Source organism: Salmo salar, chromosome ssa03 (assembly GCF_905237065.1).
Source record: "Salmo salar chromosome ssa03, Ssal_v3.1, whole genome shotgun sequence".
Lineage (NCBI taxonomy): Eukaryota > Metazoa > Chordata > Actinopteri > Salmoniformes > Salmonidae > Salmo > Salmo salar.
In genome coordinates, this window is record NC_059444.1 from 7196892 (window position 1) to 7208855 (window position 11964).

The 11964-nt window shown below is 44.2% G+C and overlaps 1 protein-coding gene across 1 annotated transcript in view; it reads left to right on the forward strand.

Moving 5' to 3' along the window:
* fbxl7 (F-box and leucine-rich repeat protein 7) overlaps positions 1–8985 on the forward strand; it is a 65836-nt gene extending 56851 nt beyond the window's left edge. The window contains exons 3-4 of the mRNA XM_014188607.2: positions 4358–4993; positions 7222–8985. Of these exons, the coding sequence (XP_014044082.1) occupies positions 4358–4993; positions 7222–7958 (1373 nt within the window). The 3' untranslated portion in view covers positions 7959–8985. The remainder of the gene's footprint in view (positions 1–4357; positions 4994–7221) is intronic.
* The last annotated feature ends 2979 nt before the right edge of the window (positions 8986–11964 follow it).

Here is an 11964-nt window from a genome sequence, read left to right on the forward strand (position 1 = left end):
TGTGTGAGCTCATACACGGGATGCTAAGCGCACCCCCAATCCAAGGCAAACATACGTAACAGGACCATAACAATACAGTGCATTTTTTTTCTTATTTTGCTACAAAGGCAAGTGTGCCACAATATTTTTTTGCTGTCAAAGTAGAACATGTACAGTAGCTTATGTGTTTGGTCGAGTGTTTTTTCTCCACAATGTTTGATGAAGACTTTCCTCCTGGTCCATTGCACCTAAATTAACTGTCCAGTCATCCCTACTACGTCGTCTATTCATGATCAAAATTAAAGGACTGAAACAATGCAATTGTTGGTTACATTGTTGTTTCGGGTCATTTACTGAACTGTCACAAAAGACTATCACAGCACTACACGGCACTTCTTGTTCGGCGTGGAATGCTTGGCCTGGTTCAAGGAGAAGGTTACGCCAGTTCATTGGATTATAATTGTTCTATCTATGCAACGATTCTGGTGTTGGATTTGGTGGAATGAATCTTTATTCAAGATTGCAAAAAGATAGTTGTTGGCCTAATTGGAGAAAAGAAAAAACATGTTGCTGCTGAGGCCATTTTGTTAGTTTCAGTCTGGAGAACTTGACATTTCGAGGGCATTTTGTCAGACGTTGTGCCTGTGTTCTTCATCAGTGTGTGGGGATAAACCTCAGAAGGGTCTGGAATACTAATCTCCATGACAAATGAAAAAGAGGGAAGATTTTGGTTCTCATTGCTGTGGCTATAATAGTATATTCACATGAATGGGCCTTGAACTTGTTTATGGCTGGTGAACACCATTGTGTGTTGGTCCTGACATGGTGAGAATGGCTTGAAGATAGCCTACTCCAATATCAAAAATAGCAAGTGGTCAAATTTCATGTACCTACAGAAACACATCCACCAAACATGTGACATGTTGAAAAAGTCCATGGGAGTGAAAACACTTGGGCTTTTTAACTCGCTAAACACAACTTGGTTGAGTTAATGTATTAGAAAGACGTACTGACTGACAGATAGAAAAGACAGACCCACAGACTGTAATTATAGTACCTCAATGACACAGCCAGACAGACAGTAATTATAGTACCTCAATGACACAGCCAGACAGACAGTAATTATAGTACCTCAATCAGACAGACTGTAATTAGTAATTACAGTACCACAATAAAACAGATGGACAGACAGACAGACTGTAATTAGTAATTACAGTACCACAATGAAACAGACAGACAGTAATTATAGTACCTCAATCAGACAGACAGACGTAATTATAGTACCTCAATGAGGCAGACAGACGGGGGGGGGGTATGCAAATAGTCTGGGTAGCCATTTGATTGGTTGTTCAGGAGTCTTATGGCTTGGGGGTAGAAGCTGTTTAGGAGCCTCTTGGACCTACTAGACTTGGTGCTCCGCACCCACTTGCCGTGCGGTAGCAGAGAGAACAGTCTATGACTATGGTGACTGGAGTCTTTGACAATTTTTAGGGCCTTCCTCTGACACCGCCTGGTATAGAGGTCCTGGTTGGCAGGAAGCTTGGCCCCGGTGATGTACTGGGCCGTACGCACTACCCTCTGTAGTGCCTTGCGGTTGGAGGCCGAGCAGTTGCCATACCAGGTAGTAATGCAACCCGTCAGGATGCTCTCGATGGTGCAGCTGTAAAACCTGTTGAGGATCTGAGGACCCATGCCAAATCTTTTCAGTCTCCTGAGGGGGAATATGTTTTGTCGTGCCCTCTTCACGACTGTCTTGGTGTGCTTGGACCATGTTAGTTTGTTGGTGATGTGGACGCCAAGGAACTTGAAGCTCTCACCCTGCTCCACTACAGCCCCGTTGATGAGAATGGGGGCGTGCTTGGTCCTCATTTTCTTGTAGTCCACAATCATCTCCTTTGTCTTGATCATGTTGAGGGAGAGGTTGTCCTTGCACCACACGGCCAGGTCTCTGACCTCCTCCCTATAGGCTCTCATTGTTGTCGGTGATCAGGCCTACCACTGTTGTGTCATCAGCAAACTTAATGATGGTGTTGGAGTTGTGCCTGGCCATGTAGTCATGAGTGAACAGGGAGTACAGGAGGGGACTGAGCACGCACCCCTGAGGGGCCCCAGTGTTGAGGATCACCGTGGCGGATGTGTTGTTACCTACCCTTACCACCTGGGGGCGGCCTGTCAGGATGTCCAGGATCCAGTTGCAGAGGGAGGTGTTTAGTCCCAGGGTCCTTAGCTTAGTGATGAGCTTTGAGGGCACTATGGTGTTGAACGCTGAACTGTAGTCAATGAATAGCATTCTCACATGTGTTCCTTTTGTCCAGATGGGAAAGGGCAGTGTGAAGTGCAATTGAGATTGCATCATCTGTGGATCTGTTGGTGCAGTATGCAAATTGGAGTGGGTCTAGGGTTTCTGGGATAATGGTGTTGATGTGAGCCATGACCAGCCTTTCAAAGCAGTTCATGGCTACAGACGTTAGTGCTACGGGGCGGTAGTCATTTAGGCAGGTTACCTTCGTGTTCTTGGGCACAGGGAATATGGTGGTCTGCTTGAAACATGTTGGTATTACAGACTCAGACAAGGTTGAAAATGTCAGTGAAGACACTTGCCAGTTGGTCAGCGCATGCTCGGAATACACGTCCTGGTAATCCGTCTGGCCCTGCGGCCTTGTGAATGTTGAACTGTTTGAAAGTCTTACTCACATCAGCTGCGGAGAGCATGATCACAGTCTTCCAGAACAGCTGGTGCTCTCATGCATGTTTCAGTGTTACTTGCCTCGAAGCGAGCATCGATGTTATTTAGCTCATCTGGTAGGCTCGTGTCACTGGCCAGCTCGCGGCTGTGCTTTCCTTTGTAGTCTGTAATAGTTTTCAAGCCCTGCCACATCCGACGAGCGTCAGAGCCGGTGTAGTACGATTCGATCTTAGTCCTGTATTGACGCTTTTCCTGTTTGATGGTTCGTTGGAGGGCATAGCGGGTTTTCTTATATTATTATTAGAGTCCCACTCCTTGAAAGCGACAGCTCTACCCTTTAGCTCTGTGCGAAGGTTGCCTGTAATCCATGGCTTCTGGTTGGGGTATGTACGTACAGTCACTGTGGGGACGACATCCTCGATGCACTTATTGATAAAGCCAGTGACTGATGTGGTGTACTCCTCAATGCCATTGGAAGAATCACGGAACATATTCCAGTCTGTGCTAGCAAAACAGTCTGTAGTTTAGCATCTGACAGACAGATATTCAGACAGACTAATTATAGTACCTCAATGAGACAGACAGACAGACAGAAAATACTGATTTATAGACAGACAATTTTGGGACGACCATTTAAACAATGTATACCTAACCAATTTAGACATAACTCTAATGACTTCAATGATAATGATGAGTTATGTAAGTGACCATTGGGGAAAAGTACTTTCACAATGTCTTGTAACAGATGCATAGACATGACTGTTGTAGGACCGCTGCAGAGTTCCGGCTCACGGCCATAATAGACGGGACCTGTCTGTTTTCATACCTAATTTACCTGTAGTACAAATTACCCAAACATGGTTTAGAAATGTAGAAAATAATTCATTTTGATTCATGGTTTGTAGCAAATAATTCATTTTGATTCATGGTCTGTAGAAAATAATTCATTTTGATTCATGGTCTGTAGAAAAGAATTCATTTTGATTCATGGTCTGTAGGAAATAATTCATTTTGATTCATGGTCTGTAGGAAATAATTCATTTTGATTCATGGTTTGTAGGAAATAATTTATTTTGATTCATGGTCTGTAGGAAATAATTTATTTTGATTCATGGTCTGTAGAAAAGAATTCATTTTGATTCATGGTTTGTAGGAAATAATTTATTTTGATTCATGGTTTGTAGCAAATAATTCATTTTGATTCATGGTTTGTAGGAAATAAATCATTTTAATGCATGTTTTGTAGAAAATAATTCATTTTGATTCATGGTTTGTAGGAAATAATTCATTTTGACTCATGGTTTGTAGGAAATAATTCATTTTGATTCATGCTCTACATGGTCTACAGTGGTTATCTGGGTACAATGGATACAGCAGCCATCCACGGTGTAGTCAGTGGTTACACATAATGGGTGATCATTTAGTTTATTTGATGGTTGCAGTATGTTTCTTCTTACTAAAGGCAGCCCTGCGATCTATAAGGTCAACTCAGGGGGAGCACTCTGATGCCACATAGAACAAAGAGAGTCATTCCTATTGGTCACCTGACAGTATGTTGTTTCACACACACAGAGGCAACAATTAACCCACTCTCTCTCTCTCTCTCTCTTTCTTTCTCTCTCTCTCTCTCTCTCTCTCTCTCTCTCTCTCTCTCTCTCTCTCTCTTTCTTTCTCTCCTTCTCTCCCACCCAGATTCGGACCTGAGCATGCGGACATTGAGCACCCCCAGCCCTGCTCTCATCCTTCCTCCTCACCTCCACCCTCTCTCTCCTCTCCTCCCCCCGTCGGCCCCCTTCAACAGCTCCTCCTCCACCTCCTCCTCTGAGACGGTTGCCATGGTGCACGCCACCTCCCCTCCCCCTCTCTTCTCCGCCACCCACTCACGCCGCCGCACCACCCGGGACCACCACCAGGGGGCATCGGTGCCCATCGACCTCTTGCCGGACCACATCTTCCTGGACGTCTTTGCCCGCCTGCCCACCAACCAGCTCTGCCGATGCGCCCGCGTCTGCCGCCGCTGGTACAACCTGGCATGGGATCCCCGGCTGTGGCGGAGCATCCGGTTGGCGGGGGACGTGCTCCACGTCGACCGGGCGTTGCGGGTACTGACGCGGCGCCTCTGCCAGGACACGCCCAACGTGTGCCTGATGCTGGAGACCCTGGTGGCGAGCGGGTGCCGGAGGTTGACGGACCGCGGGCTGCTCACGGTGGCCCAGTGCTGCCCCGAGCTGCGCCGCCTGGAGGTGGCGGGCTGCTATAACGTGTCCAATGACGCCGTGTTCGAGGTGGTGTCGCGCTGCCCCAATCTGGAGCATCTAGACGTTTCAGGTAAACATCTACATTTACGTTGAACATTTGAATCATTTAGCAGACTTACTGTCAAGTGAATTCATTAGGTTCAGTAGGGAAAAAAAAAACACCACCACATATTACAGTTATCACAAGTAGACCAATACCCGCTGTCAGCGGAATCAGTGCCACAAATAAAAAACTGTGTGTGAAAGAAAGAAAAGTACACTTACCCTCCTCCTGCCTTAAAAATTTTAAAAAAAAATGCTGCTCAGAGATATTATGGTGACTAATGTATCTAAGGTGCCAACCTTCCTCTTGGAGAGGTAGTCTCCCATACATTAATCACCATAATGATTTCTGTATCTAAGGTGCCAACCCTCCTCTTGAAGAAGTAGTCTCCCATACAGAAATCATTATGGTGACTAATGTATCTAAGGTGCCAACCTTCCTCTTGGAGAGGTAGTCTCGTATACAGCAAGGCCACCTCTTTGCACTAATTTCCCAGTACGGAAGGGATACATTGAAATAACTTTTTTTTAAAGAAGACAAACCAGAGGAACCTTGGGTAAGGTGGTACATTCCTAAAGTATGACCTATGACCTAGCTCTCCTGTTCTTCAGGAACCAGGGGCTAGCAGTAATGAATACTACTTCTGACTGTCCCTCCCACTCCCAGGACTCCCCCCGCCGTTATCTCTGTTTACATTACAACATGTAGGACGTACAGGATCACAATGTTCTGGAATGTTCTTCTCTCATCTCTTCAAAGACCTACTCTTTGAATAATGCGTTCACATATTAGTATTATTTCCCATGCTGAAAACCTGACATGAGTCAAATGACTAATCTATGAAAGATTAGTCAAAATACATGTAGGCTTATAACACAACCCTAATTTGACTAGCTCTGTGAAAAGGGCCTCTTTGAGTTAATACCTCGTCCAAGTCAACCCGGCTTTGCAGACCTAGGGGAAATACATACTGCGTGTCAAATGTCATTATTTAATACTTTCAATTACTAGTTTTCCTGGCACAATGGAACGAACCAATGGAATACTCCTAAAAGTGCAAATCTCAAGATAAGTGCACCCAAAATGTTACATGTATACCAGTATGTATTTGACCCAGGTCTCCTGCTGAGACAACCCAACAAACTTCCTATGTTCTCTGTGGTACAAACTGTCCAGAGCCCAGTGTTGTTTGCCACAGTATTTCTCTATCTACACTCTCACTGCATACTGTCTCCAGTGTTTTCAGAGAGGAGGACCATGGAATATGGGAATGGAATGCGACTTCAGTCTCTTTCCTGGTGTTTTATTTCCCACTTCCTGTGCCCTTCTTCCTGCCGGAGTAGATTGTTGCCGTCCCGGTGCATGTCATAGGTCAGCTGGAGTTCCCTCTGTTGAAGGAATCTGGGTTCTGTTCATTAGGCCTCAAATGGAAGAAAAATGTTCAGAAACAAAGTGGAGTAACACATCTCAGATGTTTCCCCTAGATGCAAAACCATTCCATCCACTTCATAGCTTTCATACACTTCCGAAAGGCAAGACCATCAACTAACCTATTTGGCAGCTCAGCACTTTCCCGAATGTTCAAACATCGCTCTTCTTGCTATCTCAGAGCTGTCGTACCTTGCTTCCTTTTCCTCTCAACTGGGCATCCCACGTTTCAGTCTGCACAAGAGAGGTTATAGGAGGAAGGAAAGAGAAGCCTTTTAAAGGTGCTCAACTCAACATAATGTTTTTTCAGGAAGGGATGGCCTGGTGAAAGAAGAAAGGCTGTGGCCAGTCACAATTAAAAACATCCGGCATGTTCTCGTGAAAAATATATGCAAAAGGTTGTGGAACCAGAAAACCCGGGCGTGTCCCCTACTTGTCGTTGTGTTTGTTTTAATTCGCCCCCCCCCCAAGATGGAGCGCCGTGCTGCTTTCCATTTGTAGATCAGTAGCAGATCTCAATGCTCATGACTTCTGGTTTTAATATCACTCTGGGAATTAAAACAAACAGGAGTAGAATGGTCTCTTACGTGACGTTAGACAGGACATGGAATACCTGACATGTGCATTCCATAAAATGTAATTAGTGGGCCTTAAGAAAGTAGCTATGCTCTGAATGTTGGGACTGTTTTGTAAGAAATGGGTTCTGTGGTCGACTGTATTTCACTTTTGTTTTTGTTTTTTGGTAGTTTTGACACGCTCTCTAAATTCTGAATACACCTAAATACTACATTCTCTCTCTCTTTCACTCTTTCTCTCTCTCTCTCAAGGCTGCTCCAAGGTGACCTGCATCAGTCTGACGCGGGAGGTATCCCTTAAACTATCGCCAATGCATGGCCAGCAGATCTCCATCCGCTACCTGGACATGACTGACTGCTTGGCCCTGGAGGACGAAGGCCTGCACACCATCGCCGCCCACTGCACCCAGCTCACCCACCTCTACCTGCGGCGCTGCATGCGCCTCACCGACGAGGGCCTTCGCTACCTGGTCATCTACTGCCCCGCCGTGCGCGAGCTCAGCGTCAGCGACTGCCGCTACGTCAGCGACTTCGGCCTGCGCGAGATCGCCAAGCTTGAAGGCCGGTTGCGCTACTTGAGCGTGGCGCATTGTGGAAAGATCACTGACGTCGGGGTTCGGTATGTCGCTAAGTATTGCTCACGGCTGCGATACCTGAATGCGCGGGGCTGCGAAGGCCTCACGGACCATGGCCTGGAGTACCTGGCCAAGAGTTGCCCCAAGCTAAAGTCGCTGGACATCGGGAAGTGCCCGCTGGTGTCGGATGCAGGCCTGGAACTGCTGGCGCTCAACTGCTTCAATCTGAAGCGGCTGAGCCTCAAGTCGTGCGAGAGCATCACAGGCCGCGGGCTGCAAGTGGTGGCGGCCAACTGCTTCGACCTGCAGCTGCTCAACGTGCAGGACTGCGACGCACCACTGGACGCACTCCGCTTTGTGAAGCGCCACTGCAAGCGCTGCGTCATCGAGCACACAAACCCGGCCTTTTTCTGAGGAGATGGGGGGGAAATGGGCTACAAACTGAAGCCTGTATCCCACACCTACACATAATGTAATATGCACATGACAATCTATCATAGTTGTTATTATAGCACTCATAAGACTGTTTTTAAGTTATTTTTTTTTCATCCCTATTCCCTCACTACAAACTGTTTCCCAACTTTCAAAAATGTATGTTTTTAAGAACATATTTTAATTCTAAAGGGATCAGTTTTAAGCAGATGACTGCTGTTAGTATATAATAAAACACTAGTGTATATTCATTTGAAAGGAACAACTATAATAGCATGAAAAACTCAGCTCTAGTGCTTTCTCAGTATCTTGTCACTATCTCGTCAGGCCAAGAATTTGAAATGGAATGCAATTTAATTATGAGTAATGATTATCTTATTTGTGTCAAAGGTTCACGTGTGACATTCCACTGAAGAGGTCTCCCTTTCAGTTGGCAGTGCTGGTGGGCAATATAGTCATGGGTTCAGTAACTCCCAGTCATTCCACATTGCTTAAAGAGGCTGTACAGTTCATATGATAGAACATTAGTCCATTTCTTAACTCATGAAACCACATAAAACCCTTAGTTTTAATTAACAACATGCTTCTACTCATGCCGTGGAGAGGTGTGCACCTTTCCTGTCCAATGAGGTGATCGATGAGCAATATTTCTGTACATTTAGGGGGACCCCATTTGGCTCAAGAGCACCCCCAGAGGCAAACGTTCTGTATTTCCTTTTTAACCTATTAGATAGGTTTTTTTTATGTTGGCTTTTCAACTAGAGCCTAAAATCTGCTCTTATTCATTGTTTACATGTCATTCGTCTGCAGTTTTTAAACGCTAGACAATCCTACCATCATGTCCTTGGTTAGTGAAGTGGGGGTTTGTTTTTTGGGGAATTCAATGTCCAGTTCCATTTTGTTAAAGAATTGTGTACACTAACTATGCTCAGACAATCACTAGAACAAGTGTGTTCACTTCTCTTTTTTTATTGACATAATAGTGGAATAAAATAATGTCCTAAATGAGGATGGCCTCTGAGTCAGGTATGTCTCAAAATTATTATTATTATAGAACTAGTATGCAATCAAACAGAGACGCTACTTAATGTTAAAATGAATATGTGCAATTATCAGGAATTCATGATTTTTCTGCCCTCAGACATCATTGAGGAGTTACTGTTATGTGTCTAATAATTCATTTTCTGATTTTTCTAAGTGGTGCTGATCACATCCATATTGGGTTTACACAAATTATATATATATTTTTTTTTGTTTAAACATTTCAGGAAATGGTCCATGCTAAACATTGCTTGCGATTACCAACTAAAGAGACACTAAGGAGCTCGCCATGAAACTCTGTCTGGAACGGTGACCTCCATTCATAGGTGTTATTATGCCCCTTGGCTGCTCTACAGATCAGAGTTATTATTATGCCCCTTGGCTGCTCTACAGATCAGAGAGTTATTATTATGCCCCTTGGCTGCTCTACAGATCATAGAGTTATTATTATGGCCCTTGGCTGCTCTACAGATCAGAGAGTTATTATGCCCCTTGGCTGCTCTACAGATCAGAGTTATTATTATGCCCCTTGGCTGCTCTACAGATCATGGAGTTATTATTATGCCCCTTGGCTGCTCTACAGATCACAGTTATTATTATGCCCCTTGGCTGCTCTACAGATCAGAGAGTTATTATTATGCCCCTTGGCTAATCTACAGATCAGAGTTATTATTATGCCCCTTGGCTGCTCTACAGATCATGGAGTTATTATGCCCCTTGGTGGCTCTACAGATCATAGTGTTGTTATTATGCCCCTTGGTGGCTCTACAGATCATAGTGTTATTATTATGCCCCTTGGCTGCTCTACAGATCATAGTGTTATTATTATGCCCCTTGGCTGCTCTACAGATCATAGTGTTGTTATTATGCCCCTTGGCTGCTCTACAGATCAGAGTTATTATTATGCCCCTTGGCTGCTCTACAGATCAGAGTTATTATTATGCACCTTGGCTGCTCTACAGATCAGAGTTATTATTATGCCCCTTGGCTGCTCTACAGATCAGAGTTATTATTATGCCCCTTGGCTGCTCTACAGATCAGAGTTATTATTATGCCCCTTGGCTGCTCTACAGATCAGAGTTATTATTATGCCCCTTGGCTAATCTACAGATCATGGAGTTATTATTATGCCCCTTGGCTGCTCAACAGATCAGAGTTATTATTATGCCCCTTGGCTGCTCTACAGATCAGAGAGTTATTATTATGCCCCTTGGCTAATCTACAGATCATAGTGTTGTTATTATGCCCCTTGGTGGCTCTGAAAATCCTCACAAACATCCTGGCCCACACATTGTGACTGGAGCTAGCCTGTGACCCAAGACACTCTCCAATGGTGGTGTGTGTGTGTGTGTCCCTGTGCACGAGAGTGAGTTCGATTGTGCCACTGAATGTCATGAGTTTCTTTAGACCAATCCACTGTCTCACTCCACCCCTCAAATCCTCATTTCATCCATGTCATCTCAGTCACACGAGCACTGGGAGAGGAAACGGGGTGATTTTCAAGTCACTTTGCATGCTGGAATTAGTTACAGTAAGTGATTAAACATTCAGTCACGTTCTCACACCATTTAACACTACTATCGTGTGGGTAGTTGTATTAACTGGTGTCATACATCAGATGGTATTGCTGTGACTGGAACACATGTGTAGATTGAACTGAATCAAACAACCCAGAACAAAGAATACCATGCTTCCTTTCTCTGCATTACATCGACCACCACATGCCCACAAAGAATCAAATTGGTGTTTATTTTATATATGTATTTTATTATTTAATTTTCCCTGTTTTAAGGTCAACATAAACAAGTACAATCGCATTTCTGAACTTTACATAACCCATCGCCTTTGTACTGCTGAAACCTGTCAAGTTCTGCCACCTAGTGGTGAATGTGCTTACTACATCCAATATAGCATGGCAGTCGAGACTTCAGGGGTGTAATTATTATTAGAAACGTTTTGCAACTAAAACAAGAGTTTCTATAGGACAAATAAAGGTAGGTCCCGCCTCCTTTTTCTTCTGTTTAACCTGTTTAGGATAGGGGGCAGTATTTTCACGGCCGGATAAAAAACGTACCCGATTTAATCTGGTTATTACTCCTGCCCAGAAACTAGAATATGCATATAATTGTTTGATTTGGATAGAAAACACCCTAAAGTTTCTAAAACTGTTTGAATGGTGTCTGTGAGTATAACAGAACTCATATGGCAGGCCAAAACCTGAGAAGATTCCATACAGGAAGTGCCCTCTCTGACCATTTATTGGCCTTCTATAGCCTCTTTATCGAAAACAGAGGATCTCTGCTGTAACGTGACATTTTCTAAGGCTCCCATAGGCTCTCAGAAGGCGCCAGAACGGGGAATGATGACTCTGCAGTCCCTGGGCGAAAAACAGTAGGGCTTTTGGAAAGTGGTCGTTCTGAGAAAAATGACACGGGTGTGCGCGTGCATGTGAAGACTCTATTTTCAGTGTTTGAACGAAAACAAGGTCTCCCGGTCGGAATATTATCGCTATTTTACGAGAAAAATCGCATAAAAATTGATTTTAAACAGCGTTTGACATGCTTCGAAGTACGGTAATGGAATATTTTGAAATTTTTTGTCACGATATGCGCCGGCGCGTCACCCTTCGGATAGTGTCTTGAACGCAAGAACAAAACGCAGCTATTTGGATATAACTATGGATAATTTGGAACCAAAACAACATTGGGTGTTGAAGTAGAAGTCCTGGGAGTGCATTCTGACGAAGAACACCAAAGGTAATCCAATTTTTCTTATAGTAAATCTGAGTTTGATGAGTGCCAAACTTGGTGGGTGTCAAAATAGCTAGCCATGATGGCCGGGCTATCTACTCAGAATATTGCAAAATGTGCTTTCACCGAAAAGCTATTTTAAAATCGGACACCGCGATTGCATAAAGGAGTTCTGTATCTATAATTCTTAAAATAAT